The sequence below is a fragment of the Anolis sagrei genome, chromosome Y, assembly GCF_037176765.1.
Source record: "Anolis sagrei isolate rAnoSag1 chromosome Y, rAnoSag1.mat, whole genome shotgun sequence".
NCBI lineage: Eukaryota > Metazoa > Chordata > Lepidosauria > Squamata > Dactyloidae > Anolis > Anolis sagrei.
In genome coordinates, this window is record NC_090035.1 from 64782856 (window position 1) to 64801594 (window position 18739).

Genomic DNA, 18739 nt, shown 5'->3' on the forward strand with positions numbered 1-18739 from the left:
TTATATTTTGCTTTCTCACTTGAATTAAGATGAAGATGTCTTATTTTGTGTTACTTACAAAGACTATGTAAGTTTCTTGCACTGTTTTTTTTTTTGTATGCAACATTGCAAGTTTGTATTTAATCTCTGCTATTAATAGTAAAGAATTTTTGTTCATTTGTACTCTTGTCTGTGAGTCTTGTGCATGAGACGCGGCTAAGACCTGCTTGCTGCGCAACAAGATGGCCATCCAGCCTCTGCTTAAAAACCTCCAAAGAAGGAGACTCCACTACACTCTAGGGCAGAGAGTTCCACTGCTGAACAGCTCTCACAGTTAGGAAGTTCTTCCTAATGTTCAGGTGGAATTTCCTTTCCTGTAGTTTGAAGCCATTGCTCTGTGTCCTAGTCTACAGGGCAGCAGAAGGGAAGCTTGTTCCCTCCTTCCTATGACTTCTTAAGAGATTATGTTATGGAAAAGCTTAATGTTATGGAAAGTTATTTTATGAGCTAAAAGTCCCAGAGTCCTATAGTCAGCATGTCAGGTGTGCTTTAGATCTATTTTATTTATTTATTTATTTACTATTTTTATACCCTGCTCTCTCTCACCACAAAGGGGACTCAGAGCGGTTTACAAATATATACAATATATTATATCATTAGTATAGCACAATATTAGTATTATATATTACTATATTGTACTATATCATTATAATGCAATATTATTAGTAATATTACATGCAAAATATAATATATAATTATTATATTATTATATTGTATTATTATTTGTATTATATTGTACTACATTAAAATATTATGATCAATGTTATATGTACATATATTATATTATTAGCATAGCACAATATTAGTATTATATATTACTATATTGTACTATATCACTATAATGCAATATTATTAGTAATATTACATGTAATATATAATATATAATTATTATATTGTTATATTGTATTATCATTAGTATTATATTGTGTTACATAATAGTATGATCAATATTATAGGTATATATAATATATTATTAGCATAGCACAATATTAGTATTATATATTACTGTAGTCCGCTATACCACTATACTGCAATATTATCAGTAATATTAAATGTAATAGATAATATACAATTACTATAATGTATTATTATTAGTAGTATTATATTGTATTACATTATAATATTATTATCTAGAGAGTTCACTTGAAAAAAGGAAAAAAGTCAGTTACCGTATATACTCAAGTATAAGCTGACTCAAATATAAGCTGAGCCATTTAATTTTACAATTATAAAATAAAATAATAAATGTAATAATAATAAAGTAAAATAATAATAATAATAAATAGAACAAAATAATAAATGTAACAACAACAACAACAACAACAACAGAGTAAAATAATAAATAACCTTGACTCAAGTATAAGCCGAGGGGGACTTTTTCAGCCTAAAACAAGGGTTGAAAAACTAGGCTTATACTCGAGTATATACAGTAATTTTATGAATTTGTAAAATCTGGGTGGTCAGACATTTGGAGCAAGTAGGGTTTGATAGAGTTTTTTGGTGTTCCCACCTACCGGAAGAATCCTTGCTGGAAGACAGAAAGACGTCGTGTTTTACGGATGAGGACATCAGCAATCTGGCACATCTCAATACTAATGAAGAAGACGGTGTAGCATGTATACTCCTGGTATAAGCGCTGCCCAAATGTCTGCAAGGGGGAAAAACAGTCAATGCATTGAGCGATCCTTTCTCAGTTTCTCTACTTCTTTTCCCCATAAGATCCATATCTAGGGACAGCAATGCTTTTTGGAGTGGAGAAGTGGTATCTCCTGTTTCCTTTTTGGGAACCACATGTCTGAAGGTCAGAAGTGGTCTCTCTACTCACCCACTGTTGCCCATAGCTGTCTTCGACATCTTGGAGATGATCATTCTCCCAGTCGGCGCGAAGGCCCACACACTTCAGTGGGTACCATCCCTCTTGGGCCATGGCGGTGAAGTAGTCTGTGAAGCCTGCAAATGACTGGATGGCTCCTGGTTGGTGGCGAAACATAGGTGGATTTGGATCTGAGTTTAGCCAATCCCAAATGAAGTGGGGGCTTTAAAGCTATACTTCACATATCAAAAGTTGGCATACTGCAGCATTTCAGAACTTTTATTGTGCTGCTCATTCTGTTGAAAGGAACTCAAGCCTTCTGCCTCAAAGTCTTACCCTAATGGCACCACTGCCATTACAAATGGGAGATGATAGAAGAGGAACAAGCGTTTAAGGGTAGTTTCAGGGACTAAGCTAAATTGCTGTTTCCTTACAGCAATAGGGACAAATCCCAGCAAATGTATCCTCCCTCTATTTTCTCTAAGTACCAGCTTCTATCTTCAACTCTTAATTATACATACCAATCTGGAAGTAGGAATACACAGCCAGGGCTTCATTGACCAGGCGGTCCCGTCGCGGGTTGCGCGGCTTCAGGTGCATTATGTCACTCTCTGCTTTCTCGTAGGCCAAAGACACAGAAGGGAACTGAGGAATGAAATAGGAGTGGAGAAGTCAGAAATAAGGCAGAAGTCTCTGCAGAACCTTTTTATCTATAGCCCTGGTTTCAGTTCCCACAGGGACAACTGCATACCGCAAATGGTCCCTTTGGATAGAAGTTCCATAGATCAATCGAAAATCAGGGGTGAAACCATTAAAGAAACCAATCAACATTTTGTGCAATTCATTGCTATCTTAATGAACAACCCTAGTCAGTTCACAGCTGATACATGGCATGTAACGACCTTTTGAAAAAGAATGAAAACCTGACCTTTTGAGCAAGCATTTGGAACTTCAGCATGACCATATAAACTCAAACTGGAATATGAACTAGGAATGGCTAAGATGCTGGAAAGGTTGAGGATTTGAACAAGAAGACATAGTTTTTATAATTTCTATTGTTATTCCTTTTACGGTTTTGAAATGTATTGTAACGTGATTTTTTTTTGGTTTTAACCAATGTATGTATTTTTATATGGCGTCTAATTGTGCCAATTTGTACACCGCCCTGAGTCGCCTTCGGGCTGATATGGGAGGGATTAAAGTGACGTAAATAAATAAAATAAATAAAAAAATAAATTAAGGGATTAATGCTTTTGTGTATGGGCTGGTGTGCATGAATCTATATGTGGGGAAATGTTCACAGTGGTTCTGATCCTGGTTGTTCTGTCACTTAAAAAAAGAAATCAGATCTATCTTTCATTATTTTTATTACAAAATTATAAGACACTAGACAAATTCTCTGTCCGTCAATTGTTCGTTTCTGCTAATTATGCTTCCACCTCTATCTTCAATTATATTTAACCAATGCACCCAACTATTTTGGCCACACATTTAAGATATGAATTATCATTGCTGAATGAAGAAGCCTCATTTATTTGTGTTAAATTTTCTGCCCATGGATTTGATTGTGGAGGCTCCCCATGTTTGGGAGCAAAAAGCTCCTCTTTCTTTGCCTTTTGCATAATTTGTTGGAAATAGCAACCTTCCATGCCTTCACTATTTGTTTATTAATATATGTATTGGCTAACCTGTATTATATATATATTTGCCAGTTTGACTGACCTCTTTGGTGTGGGAGGGGCTACAGACATGTGATTGTACTGAGCCTGTTCAGACTCAAGACTCCATTTTGTTATCAGTATCCTTTTGGACTTCAATGGAAGCAGACGTCATTTTGGATTGATGCAGGAACAGTTTACTATACATTTGCTTTGAGAAGCAGTGATTACAGTTATACAGTTTGGACTTTGATAACATGTATACTAAAAGACTTTTGACTATGTACTATTGATTAACGATGATGCCCTGTGTTCTCAATACATAGGAACTACATCCTGTCTATAAATGTGCCTGAATTAATATAAGATGTTTATGAGTAAACAAGATATGTTGCTTTTTAAATAAGACCTTTTTTTGTCTCTGGGTGCATATTTTTAAACTAAGAGGTTTCAAGGGAGAGTATATGTTTTGCACAACTGCAACTTCAAAGAAACATTTTCAAAACTCTGCTAGCTAAGTATATGTTTTTTGTGCAGTGGTGTGTCTTTATCCCTGGCAGTTCAAAGACATGGTTTATCAGTTTAACAGCTGAGTTACCTATGTGCCATTACATGGATGCTTGTGAACGTCACAATGCCATTTTTCCAAAATAATTCCTCGTTTTCTTTATTATATTATCTGTGTGATCATAAGGCAGAAAGTTATGAAGCCCCCCCCCCCAAAAAAAATCCCAAATGTCACTGCTCTGGCTTCAAGGAGAGGGAAGCATCAGCAGAAATACCTTTTCCTACTACCACTTATTTTTCCTTCTCTGCTCCATCTTTGGGTTTTAAGCTTGAGAACATGGAACTGTCATAGTAATAATTTTTGAGCTACTCTGAGAGCCAACATGGCTGAAAAGCAGCATAAATAGTTTGAATAAATAGTAAATACACTTGAGATGATCCAAGAGAGAGGAACACTCTGAAACATTTAGTTTAAAAACTATATTTGGGTTCAACTGAAAGGGTCAGAAGACCTATTCCCCTTTCTTGCTTCTTTGAAGTTCTGAGCAATGAAACTTTCACTCACAATGTCTGTGCAGAGTTCAATAAAGAGGATGGTGATGCAACCAAGAGGAAGGGGCACACTGACAGTGATGTAGATCAGGTATGGTGTCAGTTCTGGGATGTTCTTGGTCAAGGTGTAGGCAATTGATTTCTTGAGATTGTCAAATATGAGACGCCCTAAGAAAAAAGAAAGAAATAGAAAAAATCAGAACATGTCAGGTTACTGAGATAAACCATGATAATAGAGTAATATGAGCCCATGATGGTGCAATGGGTTAAACCCCTGTGCCAGCAGGACTGAATACTGACAGGTCGGAGGTTTGAATATGGGGAGGGCGCAGATGAGTTCCTTCTGTTAGCTCCAGCTCTGCATGCAGGGACATGAGAGAAGCCTCCCACAAGGATGATAAAACATAAAAACATCCAGGCATCCCTTGGGCAATGTCCTTGCAGATGGCCAATTCTCTCACACCAGAAGCAACTTGCAGTTTCTCAAGTTACTCCTGACACACACACACACAAGTAGAGTAATAGACAAACACAATGTTTTGCTTTTGTTTTGTATCAATGGCAGATGCTTCACAGCATTAATAGTTGTTATTTATTATGCAGCAAGAATTTATTTATTGATCTGCCTTAGTTCATTAACATCTCAAGGCAGCAACCAATGGCTCAGGCACCAGTGTAGATCTCAATTCAGTGTCACTTACTTGAATGCAAGTGCAATTTCCACTTTTTTTTGTTGTGTCAGGAGCGACTTGAATTTCCACTGTCATCTTGTATATTATAATTACATGTCTGTCAGTGTGCTTTTTGTGTTTTTTAATTGACATTTTATCTAGATGATTTATTTTGCAATTGTTTTGTATAGTTCTATTTTTCCTCCTTCCCTCATACACATACATATTTTAGATGGTATGCTTCTAATAGCACCCATTATTTTTGCTTGTGTTATTGTAAAGTGCCAAGTATATTTGATGGCACTGTATCAATCAATCAATGATGATGATAATAAACATAATCATCCTGCTGCCTCATTTAAATTATACTGTCAGAACGTCATGTGTCTCCCCCCCCCTCTCATTTCTTCAATTGCATCATCAGTTTTCAGACTACACATTTTTTCATTTATGCATTTTGTGTCAGCAGTACACACAAAACACTTCCCATAGCTTCCATGCTCCCGTATAGTATAGTATAGTATAGTATAGTATAGTATAACAACAGACCCTGCTCAACGCCAGTGACAATAGAAGCAAAATTGTCATCCAGCAAGATCATGTCAGCTGCGTTCTTAGCTGCGTCAGAGCCAGCAATGCCCATTGCCACACCAATATCAGCTTTCTTTAATGCTGGGGAATCATTGACCCCATCTCCTGTTACAGCCACAATTGCACCCTGCAAAGAAGAAGAAGGATTTTCTTTTGATATACAAAGTGAAATGTAAAAGAAAATACAGGCATGGTCAATAGCAGCTCCCTCTAGAATCCCTTACTAAGCTTTCATGAACAGATAAGCCTGCTTCATCAACTTCTCCCAGAATGCAAGTGGTTCACAACCTTTTTTGACCAGGACTACTTTGACCAGGGTCCAGGGACCACTCTCCAACTTTAGTACCAAAAGGGTTATGAATCAATTTTTGTTCAACTTTAGATTCATTTTGGTCATTTCGGGTGCTGATTCAGAAAACTGCATTGGATGGACCACATGAACTCTAGTTTCTGATACAGAACACATGTCATCCAGTAGTAGCCATCTGCTCACCCACAGAAAACCATATTTAATAAGCCATGGCACTATAAGAGGGTTTTGCGAAACTAGTCACTCTTGCTGCAATGGTGTAGTAACAGTGAAGCCGCAGACAATATTTTAGTTTTTGCAGACCACTGGTGGTCCACAGACCACAGATTGGAATTACTGCAGCATGTTAACTCCCCTCCCCAGCTCAGATCTAGAAATCCGGCCACCAAAATGAAAATCAGAAGAAAGGTGGAGGCTAATGAAGAAGAAAAAAGTCCCTGGGTGCATTTTAGAGGAAACTTTCAAGTGGCCTCTAGATGGAGAAAAAGATTTTTGTTACTTATGAAAGACATGAGCTGATTGTTCCATTTCGTACATCTATATTGTTACTTTGATAAAAACTTTACTGAAGCTTATTAAACTGCTCTTCTTTTGGTGATGTAGGAACCCTTCCTTTCCCTTGCCTTGTTATTGCTGCTTCTGGTCCCAAGGTTACTGTTAAAGAAATAATAACTGGGAACATATCTTTCTTAACTAAGGAATACCTCTATAGCAGTGGTTCCCAACCTTTTTTTGACCAGGGACCACTTTGAACAAGAACCACTTTGACCAGTGACCACTTGACCGGGGACCACTCTCCAACAGTAGTACCAAAAGGGTTACAAATCAGTTTTTGGTCAACTTCAGTTTGGTCATTTGGGGTGCTGATTCAGAAAATTGCACTGGATAGACCACATCAGCTCTAGTTTTTGATACAGAACATATGCCATCCAGTAGTCGCCATCTGTTCGCCCACATAAAACTATATTTAATAATCTAGAGCTGATGTGGTAGTAATCTTCCATGGGTAGCCAGCCTCTCCCTTTCTGACATCCCTGTTGTCTTGGCACTATAAGAAGGTTTTGCAAGACCAGTCGTTCTCATTACCGCATGGTTTCAAGGCAACACTGTAGTAATGGCGAGGCCACAGACCATATTTTCATTCTTGTGGACCACTGGTGGTGCACGGACCACAGATTGGGAACCACTGCTCTATAGAATGCCAAAGGGTACTTGTAATCTATTCACCCACTCACCCATTCCTTCCTTTCAAGATGCGCCATTTCCTCCTTCATTTTTCTTCACTAACATTCAGTTATCAATCCATGCCCATTAAGGATGCTTGGTTCTTACTGAGACATTTTGGTCACTATCCATCCATCCATCCTCATTATCATTTAATTTTTCAAAGCATTTTTGAAAATCTAAAATTTTAGTGATTCTGCTGGCATTTTACTCTGGTAAAGTGTCATAAGGATAAAACTGTGGGTCATGCATTCTAATATTTTTTGGAAAAATCAATTGACTAAAAAAGTATGAGAAAGAAGGAACTGATAAAATAAACAACACACGCAGCTCTCCCTCCAGTTTTACCAATTTCTGACAGCTTTCAACAATGATGAGTTTTTGCTGAGGAGAGGTACGAGCAAAGACCATCTCCGGATGCATCTTCAGGATCTCCACCAGCTCCTCAGTCTCCATGTCTTTCAGCTGACCCCCATTGACCACACATGCTCGGGCATCCCTAGATATGGAAGCAGAGAAAGTGAGGGCCTCAGACTCATATATTAAATGGTAACCTTGCTATGACACTCTTACGGATATAGTGCTATCCCTCTTTCTCTTGGTTGTACCATGTTCTCTGGTAACATATTTGAGGGTTATTAATAATCCAGAAAGATAGTTAATATCTTTAACCAGAAAATCTTGCTGATCAAAAGGTCAACAGTTCAAGCACGGGTTGGAGTGAGCTCCTCCTGTCAGCCCAGCTTCTGCTCACCTAGCAGTTAGAAAACAGCAATGTGAGTAGATAAATGGGTACTGCTTTGGCGGGGAGGTAATAAAAGGTGCCCATGTGCACATGCTGGAGATTCGATCAGGAGAACGTCTAAGGACAACATGGAAGATGGAGCAACAACAACTCCCTGTGACTAGAGTCGACCACAGCTCCAGATGCCGGAGACAGAAAAAGATGGGAAGCCTTTACCTCTGTTTATGTACTGTCTGTTTTTGTTAATTGTAGAACATTGAATGTTTGCCATATATGTGTACTGTATTCCGTCCTGAGTCCCCTTGGGGAGAAAGGGCAGAATATAAATAAAGTGTGTGTGTGTGTGTGTATAGACAGCAGAGGGGTAAATAAATTTTGTCTCTTCAAACATTTTGGACTTCAGTTCCTGGAATTCACAGCCAGTATGACCAACAGTAAAGGTTTATGAGGGCATAGTCCAAAGCAGCACCAAGGTGAACATTGCTTAGTTTCAAGATCAGAAGAGACCTGGTGTCTTTAGGGTATCTAAGTTTCCCTGCCAAATATAGACAATTGGACGGCATGCCACCCCAGTTGATTAAAAAAAGCCCTGGTACTTGGACTCTAATGACAGCCGTGACATTGCAGTTGGGTCCTGTATTAAAACTTGATGACTACATGTTGAGATGCTTACCTCTTATTGACTTGTTCCACAGGAATACGTAGCCGAGTAGCAATATCTTCAACTGTTTCACTGCCCTCTGAGATGATGCCCACACTGGCAGCAATGGCCTTGGCAGTGATGGGATGGTCTCCTGTCACCATGATGACCTAGGAATGGAAGGTGGAAGGATGCAAGAGGATTAAGAATCTTTCTTAAAGCTGGGTAGGATGCTACTTTTAGTTATCAATTCATCTGCATATATATATATATATATATATATATATGTGTGTGTGTGTGTGTGTGTGTGTGTGTGTGTGTGTGTGTGTAGCCTGCATATATATATAATAAGCCTGACTAAATAGTTAATATAATTTAGTAATCAGACTGTTGGCCCAAGAAGCTGATCTTTCACATTACAATTGTAGCAAAAAGTAGTCACTTAGGAGCAAATGTGAGGATATGGTTGAGCAAAATTCCCTGTAAAATTTAAGAGGTGAACACAATTAGTTCCATGTGTTGTCGAAGGCTTTCATGGTCAGAATCACTGGGCTGCTGTGAGTTTACTGGGCTGTATGGTCATGTTCCAGAAGCATTCTTTCCTGGCATTTTGCCTGCATCTTTCTCCCACCCTGAATATTCCACATATATGTAAACCCCATTTTTTCCTAGTTTCCAACATACCTTTTAACCTCTGAGGATGTCTGCCATACATGCAAATGAACTATCAGGAAATAATACTTCTGGAACATGGCCATGCAGCCTAGAAAACTTACAGCAACATACTTGGTTCCTCTGAGAATTTTACAATGAGTCCAGTCAGTCTCAACCAGGTTTTTATAAAGGCTTCCATTCCTAATGCAACACATAGTGAAATGAAGTGGGAACAACTCTTTTTCCCCCCAGGTGTTTTTAGGCCTTTGTGGTAGTTTTTCTTAATGAGTTTCCTGTGGAGGGATTGCCTTAGAAATGTAAGTTTCTCAGAACAGACACCAGCATACCCGGATCCCGGCGGTGCGGCATTTCATGACGGCATCCGGCACCGTGGCTCTAGGTGGATCGATCATGGAGATGAGGCCTGCAAAGCACAACCCACTGGTGGGGAAGTTCATTTCATCGCAGTCAAAGTTGTAGCCACGAGGGAACTCATTTTGAGGAAGGTAAATGTGGCAGAATCCTGTGGGCAAAAGAGAGAACAGGGTGAGATCTACTCCTTGCCTTAAATCCCACCATGAGTCTTCTGCTACTATTCAGTGTTGCTGCTATAGTACACCATTGAACTTGTGCTACTATGTGTTAGTATCCTTTCCTCTCAAGCTCCCTGGGTTCACAGCCACCCTTGCTTAGGGTCACCAGATCTCAGGACCTGGGTGTGAATCTTAGGATCTGCCCCCTGTCTCCAGTTCATAGGCAAATCTCAAACCAAGATAATTACCATGAGAAGTGTGTCAGAAATATTAAAAATTAATTATTTTAATCACAAAAATGTGAGATAAGCACTGAACGAATTAAATGGATGCAACGACTCAGCAAAAGATGCAGTTCAATATAAACAGGTGTGCCTCTAGCTTAGTAGGCCTCTGTGTTAGTTTGCCTCAGTGTGAGAGAGGTGTCAGTCTGAGGTAATTTGAGCAGGTCCCAGTGGGAGAAAGGCCTCAGTATGAGGTAGGTCTCAGTGTTAGTAAGCCTCAATTTGAGAAGGCCTGGTGTGAGAAGCTTTGGCGAAAGAAGCCCCAAGTGGAAGGCCTCATGTGTGAAGCTCCAGCTTCTTCTCACACCATAAGTTTGAGAAGAAGCTCTGTGAGAGTGAAGCTGTTTATCTGCATGAGAACGTAGCCCAGTGTGGAAGCAAAGAAGGAAGTATAAAGAACTTTATTTGTGTTATGGAAACCTTGTTATTGAAAATAGTGTGACCATATTATTTTACTACAAAGAAAAGACTCCTAAGGAAGAGATAAAATTGGTCTGTGTGTTTTTGTTCTTTTTATCACTTTGGGCTGCTGGTGCTGGGTCATGCTGCTATACATTAATGGGGAAGATTTTTTTTAATAATCCCATTTGCCCAACAAAGTGTTATTTGACACATGTATTGTGCATGGTATTTTTTACCTGAATGGTATGCTCTAAACAAACATGGTGGGTGCTTAATGGCATCATCTTGTGAAATCCTGGTGGCTGATTCCCTGGACCAGTTATAGCAGTGTTTCTCAACCTGGGGGTTGGGACCCCTGCGGGGGTCATGAGGGGGTGTCAAAGGGGTCGCCGAAGACCATCAGAAAACATAGTATTTCCTGGTGGTCATTGGGATTCTGTGTGAGAAGTTTGACCCAATTCTATTGTTGGCTGAGTTTAGAATGGTCTTTGATTGTAGGTGTCAATGTCAAGGTCTATTTCCCCCAAACTCCACAGGTGAACTATAAATCCCAACAACTATAACTCCCAAATGTCAAGGTCTATTTTCCCCAGACTACCAGTGTCCACATTTGGGCATACTGAGTATTCGTGCCAAGTTTGGTCCAGATCCATCATTGCATAAATCCACAGTGCTCCTCTGGATATAGGTGAACTACAACTCCCAAACTTAAGGTCAATGCCCACCAAACCCTTCCAGTGTTTTCTGTTGGTCATGGGAGTTCTTTGTGCCAAGTTTGATTCAATTCCATCGCTGGTGGAGTTCAGAATGCTTTTTGATTATAGGTGAACTATAAATCCCAGCAACTACACCTCCCAAATTACAAAATCAATTCTCCCCCCCTCCCCCCAAACCCACTAGCATTCACATTTGGGCATATTGGGTATTTGTGCTCAATTTAGTCCAGTGAATGAAAATATATCCTGCATATCGGATATTTACATTACGATTTATAACAGTATTAAAATGACAGGTATCAAGTAGCAACGGAAACAATATTATGGTTGGGGGTCACCACAACATATGGAACGACATTAAGGGGTCACAGCATTAGCAAGGTTGAGAACCACTGAGTTATAGTATAGTATGACTTCCATATCCATGAGGAATATGTACCTGAACTTATCATGAAATAGGAAACCATGGATAATAACAAGCTGTATTGAAACTACTTCTGCTGGAAATTACCATAGAGTCTTGCTAGAAAGGTAACATCTAGCAAAAGCATATCATACCTGAAAGATCTAGAAAGTTTTATTCTGTTAGATGTTTGTAGGTGACACTACAAGTATCAGTCCTGAAGTTATGGGAGTCATACTGTACTAACCATCAGGACAAGGGCAAGGGAACTTGAGGCTGTCTCTTAGATTTTTCTATAATGCTACTGATGTTAGCCTCCCTTCTAAGAATTATGAAGCATTTGAAAAGCTGGCTCAGTGCTATTCAGAGTATTGCTGTTCCCAAATAGGCCCAGAAGGGAACTCAATAAAGGAGGGCTCCCTCCTTTAGCAAGAGCTCTTTCGAGTCTTGAGCCAGCCCTGCCAGAACACAGACTTCCCATTGTGGAGTCCTCAGTTCACTCCTTGCCATGGCCCTGCTCCACTTACCAAGCACACGCTCTCCCAGTCCACCAAGGTCCATGTAAGCTGTTTGGAAAGCTTCCTTCCATTGCTCATCAAGGGGTAACTCTTGACCCTTGATCATGATGGTGGAACAGCGTTCCAAAATTCGCTCAGGAGCACCTTTCATCACCAGCAAGTAGCGTTGGTCTCGAGGGTCTTCTAACTCATGGATGGAGAGCTGCAATAAAATGAAAACATGGGTGTGCATGAGAAGTAATTAGAAAAATAGGTAATTTGTGGTAATGGCCATCTGAGTGGTGCAAAACTGAAGCCCAGGGAGAGGATAAAATCCCAACCTGATAGGACTCTACATACATTTTTGGTTACTCACTCTATTCAAAACATAAAGCCAAAACATACTCCCAGTGCAAAATGAGGAAAGAAAACGTCTTTTTCTTGTTATACTAAATTTCAATTTACAACGAATTCTTTCAAAAAATAATTTGTAAAAATATTCAAAGATATGACTTTTCACTGACACGCTGTCCTCTGTTCTCTGACAGTACTGCATGTGTCCATTCAGGTCTATTCCTTCCCATTTCCACATGAATAAATGCTATAACTCCCAATGCCAAAAACAACATTTCCATACGATTGTTTGGTTACTATTATTTATCAGTGTAATTGCTATTAAACAGTTTTTAGCATGATTTCTAGCAAAAACTTTTTTTATCTCATAGAGTACAGTGATACCTTGACTTAAGAGTCCAAGTTGCTCTATGACTGAGCTCTTAACTCAAATTACTCTTATCTCAAAGTGGATTTTCCCATTGAAATGCTATTAATCCATTTTGACCCCCAAATCCCCCCCCCAATTTTGTTATAACATTTTTATAAATTCCCAAGAATGAATACATGTACATTCACATGAAACAATAAAAAGAAAGATCAATTTTAAAATGGTAGAAGCACAATGTTGTGGCAATGAAGCACAAAGTGAAGAGGCAGAAGCATCATTTTCTTCATACTGTACTCATTCCAGCTTCCCTCCTTCCCTCTCTTGCACTCTCTCCCTCTTCATGAAGGAAAAAACCCACACAAAATAACCATACCAGGAATAAAAACCACACAAAATCACCTAACCCAAAGTTCCTCAAAGCAGAGAAGAGCAAAGCAGAAAGAAATTTCCCAAAGTGGCCACGAGGCACAGAGGTTGCTCCCTTGAAGCCCTAAAGCCCTGTACTCTCGTACTAGCGCTTCCTCTGGTGCTAGCTCTTAACTCAAAATGCAACTCTTCTGTCAAAGTGAAACTCAGGCCGAGTGACAGCTCTTAACTCAAAGTGCTCTTCAGTTGGGATGTTCTACTGTACATTTCCATATATGTATTTCATCCTAAAATACATATTAAAATGTACTTTATCTCTGGACCTTTTTTTTTTTTTTTAGTTTAGCTCTGAGAAATTCAGAAAAGTATAATTTTGTTCAATTCTTTCTGGTCATTTTCCCAACTGGAATAGGCACACTGTGCCAACTACTCAATAGTGACCACATGCTTATGTAAATTTGACTGATTCAATGCAGTTATTCAGGTCAGAGTAGCAATAAAGTGGCCTTATATTCCAGCCAGGATCTTAGATGGTGAGCTGCAGATTGGCTTTGCTTGTATGAAAATTGACTAGAATCAAATTCCTCAAGCATCCCTGCCAATGGTTCAGATGCAATTACTTCAGAAGACCCAAGTTGTCCTTTCTTTGCCTTTCCAGTGAATTATGATCTAAAGTGAAAGGGCTTTCCATTGGTCTCAGAAGTTGGTCCAGCTCATGGAACCCAGGGAAGGGAGTGGCAGCTGCTAACCTGGAACTTGTTGGTAGAGTTGAAGGGGATCTCACAGGCTTTTTTGTAGCGCTCCCGGTACTCCATCACATTGCCAAGAGTGATTTCAGAAAATTTCAGGAGGGCAGTCTCAGAGGCATCTCCAATCACAATCCTCTGTGGGTTGGAAAAGGACAACAACAAAGACACTGGTGATTACTCTTGAAATTCTGACCTTTTGTATTTTGCATGAATGGGGTAAACACAGTAAAATTTGTAGACTTCTGCCTCCATGCACTGTCACATAGATAAACCGAACAAAGCATAGTTTTTCTGTTCATGAAGGACATCTAAATGTAAAAAAGCACTCCAAAATATATTAATATGATGCCCATTCTTGGGGTGGTGGTGGAGATAATAAGAGGCATCTTAAACCTGACACAATTTAGGTCATCAGGGAGGATGGGTAGTTGAAGTCAAGGTTGTGGGTCTTGTTCTCCCAGACAGGTGCTGACTAGATCCATGTCTAAATAGCTTTAGCCAAAGCATGGAATTATAGAATCATAGAGTCATAGAGTTGGAAGAGATCTCATGGGCTATCCAGTCCAACCCCCTGCCAAGAAGTAGGAAAATTGTATTCAAAGCACCCCTGACAGATGGCCATCCCGCCTGTGTTTAAAAGCCTCCAAAGAAGGAACTAAAGGCATTGTCTGAAGATAGGAAGACATGCCTTGGATATTCCTTACCTTTGGAATGGGTACATCATCCTGGCCTGACTTGAAGAAGGCCCGATTACAAAGGCTCACCACTTTGCAGAGAGCTCGCCATGTCTCTGATGACTGGTCAAAACTCTGTCCTGGAAGTGAAAGAGAGAATTGTGGTATCTAACAAGGTTCTATGAAAGAGCGTAGAATCATACAGCCCTCCAGACTTATTGGGCACCAAGTCCTTTTATCCCCGCTGAATATAGTCAGTGGTGAAGAATGCCAAGAACAGCAGCCCAGCAACATCTGGAGGGCCATATTATTTCTGCCCAAGTTTTTGTATATTAGTTGTGAATAGTGCTGGGTATTCACAGAGCTTGGACTGCTTGGGTAGCTCCTATGCAAACACCACTTCAGGGAAATGCAGTCCTCCAACCTCAAAAAAATCAAAAATTCTCCAACAAGAGGGGGGGGGGGGAGCTATCAATACCAAGATATTCCTCCCAAGTTTTAGTGAAGAGAATGAATAGAGTGTTGGGGTGGGGGGAGTGAGAGAGAGACAGACAGAGACAGAGACAGAGAGATAGGGGGTGGTAAAAATATGAGAGAGAAAGAAGTGGCTCAAATCCTCACTAAGTCTTGTTCCACCTATGGCCCGTGTGTTATTTCTGAGGTTATACATTATATACTTCAGGGAATAAGGCTCTGAATCAAAGTATGTGTGTACACACCTTCATGTCACCTGTCAACATATAGAATCGTAAAATCATAAAGTTGAAGAGACCTTGTGGTCCAGCCAGTCCAACCCTCTGCCAAGTAGCAGGAAAAACACATTCAAAACACCCCCAACAGATGGTCATCCAGCCTCTGTTTAAAAGCCTCCAAAGAAGGAGCCTCCATCACACTACGGGGCAGAGAATTCCACTGCTGAACAGCCCTCGCAGTTAGGGAGTTCTTCCTAACGTTCAGGTGGAATCTCCTTTCCTGTAGTTTGATGCCATTGTTCTACGTCCTAGTCTCCAGGGCAGCAGAAAACAAGCCTCCTCCCTCCTCCCTATGACTTCCCCTCACATGTTTATCCATGGTCCTCATCATGTTTCATCTCAGCCTTCTCTTCTGCAGGCTAAACATGACCAGCTCCTTAAGCCGCTCCTCATGGCAACCTCACTAATTTTATAAGGTTTTTTAAAGGTAAAGAATACTCAAGAGGTGGCTTCTCCAGTTACTTCCTTAGAGGTACTAACCAGAGTTGACCTTATTTATCTTCCAAGATCAGGGAGGATCTGGTGCTTTTAGAGCAGAGTTTCTCAACTTGGGTTCCCCAGATGTTTTTGGTTTTCAATTCCCAGAATTCCTAACAGCTGGTAAATTTGCTGGGATTTCTGGGAGTTGTGGGTCACAAACATCTGGAGACCCCAGTTTGAGAACCACTATTTTAGAGTATTAGGGTAAAATAAAAAGCCTCCCTCCTTTTCCAGTTTAGATAGATTTATGTTGTTTATGATTCTATTGTCCTCCCAACTCTGCTATATGCCTGTGAGACGTGGACTGTCTACAGACGTCACATGCAACTCCTGGAACGATTCAATTAGCACTGCTTCTGGAAAATCCAGCAAATCTTTTGGGAAGACAAGCGGAAAAATGTCAGTGTGCTGGAAGAAGCAAAGACCGCCAGCATTGAAGTAATGGTCCTCCGGCATCAACTCCGCTGAACCAGCCACGTTGTGCAGACACCCGACCACCATCTCCCAAAGCAGTCGCTCTACTCCAAACTCAAGAATGGAAAACGGATTGTTGGTGGGCAGGAAAAGAGATTTAAAGATGGGCTCAAAGCCAGTCTTAAAAACCCTGGCATAGACACTGAGAACTGGGAAGCCCTGGCCCTTGAGCGCTCCAGCTGGAGGTCAGTTGTGACCAGCAGTGCTGTAGAATTTGAAGAGGCACAAATGGAGGGCAAAAAAGAGAAACGTGCCAAGAGGAAGGCGCATCAAGCCAACCACCTGGAAACCAATGCCCTCACTGCAGGCGAAGATGCAGATTAAGGATAGGGCTCCACAGTCACCTATGGACCCACCAGTACATTGATCTTGGAAGACTATCCTACTTGGACAACAAGGGATAACCTAAGTAAGTAAGTAAGATTTATGTTGCCTCAACAGCCAGCTCTGTCTCGTGTCCTTGTGGCATGACTCTCTTTGCTAAATATAGCTCTATACCTGACTGGTCTTCTGTCGTGTCTGCTGTATGGATGTGGTTGTCGAACCAAAGATGGGAGACTGTCATACGGTTCTGTGTAAGGGTTCCAGTTTTGTCAGAGCAAATGACGGAAGTCGAGCCCAGCGTCTCTACAGCCTCCAGGTTCTTTACTACGCAATTTTTCCTGGCCAAACGCTTTGCTGTGAGGGAAAGACACACCTGAAGAAGAAAGAAAGAAAAAAAAGGGGGGGAGGTAACTTGGGATGAATATATCATATGATATAAAGATTGTATGAAGCTGTCTTTTGAGGTCACTTGTCCATCTAGTACAATGGTTTCCAACCCGTGGGTCCCCAAGTGTTTTGCCACACAACTCCCAAAATCCCAGCCAGTTTACCAGCTGGGTTACTGTAAGTTTTTTGGGCTATATGGCCATGTTTGAGAAGCATTCTGTCCAGATGTTCTGCCTGCATCAATGGCAGGCATCCTCAGAGGATTCCGGTCAGGAAAGCATTCAACAACACAGTTTACCAGCTGTTAGGATTTCTAGGAGTTGAAGGCCAAAACGTCTGGGGACCCACAGGTTGAGAACCACTGATCTAGTACATGATGTTTTTGTCACCTGGAAAGGACCCTAAACTGATGGAGAGCAATACTTACTGTGACCGTTGCCAGAAGACCCTCAGGGACGTAAGCCACCACAATGGCCATGAAGAACACCATGGCTTTGAGGAAGGGGTAGCCAATTACCATAGCAACAACAAAGAAGGTGGCACCAAAAAAGATGGCCAAGCCAGCGATAATATCCACAAAGTGCTCGATCTCAATGGCAATGGGCGTTTTCTCATTCTCTACTCCTGAAGCCAAGCTAGCAATACGTCCAATGATGGTGCGATCACCAGTGCTAATGATGATGCCTGTAGCTGTGCCTAAGGATGGAAAAAAGGATATTGGTTGCCTAATTCTGCACAAAAATAGTAAATATGCAGGAGAATTTTTCACATTTTGCTTTGGGGAACTACATTTCAAAGCATGGGATGAGTTTCATACAAAACACAACCAAGGGCAAGTCAACATGGGCAGGACAACTTGGACTCATCTTGAATTTACTGCTGGATGTCTCCACATCATTCATTGAGTTCTGGTGTTTATTGTGGGCCTTTGCTTCACTTTTGGCAAAGTTGGAGGACACACAGGTGCATTTGTAAATGGCAAATCCAAATAAAAAATAGGTGTCTTGTGTAGTTTGGTCCACAAGGCTGGAGGATTTCCATCTTAGGAACATGAAGAATATTCATTATTCATCACCCCCCCCCCCCCCCACACACACACAAAGAAATGCTTTCCTGCCAAAGGGGAAAATGGTACCATCCAAATCCTTTGCACCTTAAGTCTCCATATTTTCTCCCCTGCAAACTTTGTCTGTGGATCCACAGGGACTGGGGGTGACCATGAACCAGCTTCCCACATGAATCCAGCGTTCTCTCTACAGAAATCACTCCTTCTTACCTTCTAAGCACATGGTCGAGAAGAAGGCAATGTTCCTGGTTTCCAAGGGACTCTCATGGGTGCATTCTGGGGCTCTTGTTTGAGGTTCTGATTCTCCTGTCAAAGAGGAATTATCTACCTGGGGAAAGAAATAACCCAAAGGAGACATACATTAAAGCCAAATTCATGTGTAACCAATGGAATCGCACACACACATCCCTTCATATAGAAGAGTTTTCCATATGGCTTTGGTTTTCATTCTCAAACAAAATACACTCCCTTGATAGGGAACAATTGAAGTCATTCTACATATAA

At 40.6% G+C, this 18739-nt stretch overlaps 1 protein-coding gene across 1 annotated transcript in view; it reads right to left on the reverse strand.

The window, feature by feature from the left end:
• LOC132780244 (potassium-transporting ATPase alpha chain 1) overlaps positions 1–18739 on the reverse strand; it is a 34317-nt gene that overhangs the window by 3493 nt on the left and 12085 nt on the right. The window contains exons 7-20 of the mRNA XM_067462123.1: positions 18446–18563; positions 17597–17865; positions 16957–17155; positions 14783–14892; positions 14079–14213; positions 12270–12462; positions 9752–9927; positions 8784–8920; positions 7714–7864; positions 5790–5958; positions 4583–4737; positions 2374–2497; positions 1865–2010; positions 1554–1687 (exon numbers count right to left, since the gene is read on the reverse strand). Coding sequence (XP_067318224.1) covers positions 1554–1687; positions 1865–2010; positions 2374–2497; positions 4583–4737; positions 5790–5958; positions 7714–7864; positions 8784–8920; positions 9752–9927; positions 12270–12462; positions 14079–14213; positions 14783–14892; positions 16957–17155; positions 17597–17865; positions 18446–18563 — 2216 coding nt within the window. The remainder of the gene's footprint in view (positions 1–1553; positions 1688–1864; positions 2011–2373; positions 2498–4582; positions 4738–5789; positions 5959–7713; positions 7865–8783; positions 8921–9751; positions 9928–12269; positions 12463–14078; positions 14214–14782; positions 14893–16956; positions 17156–17596; positions 17866–18445; positions 18564–18739) is intronic.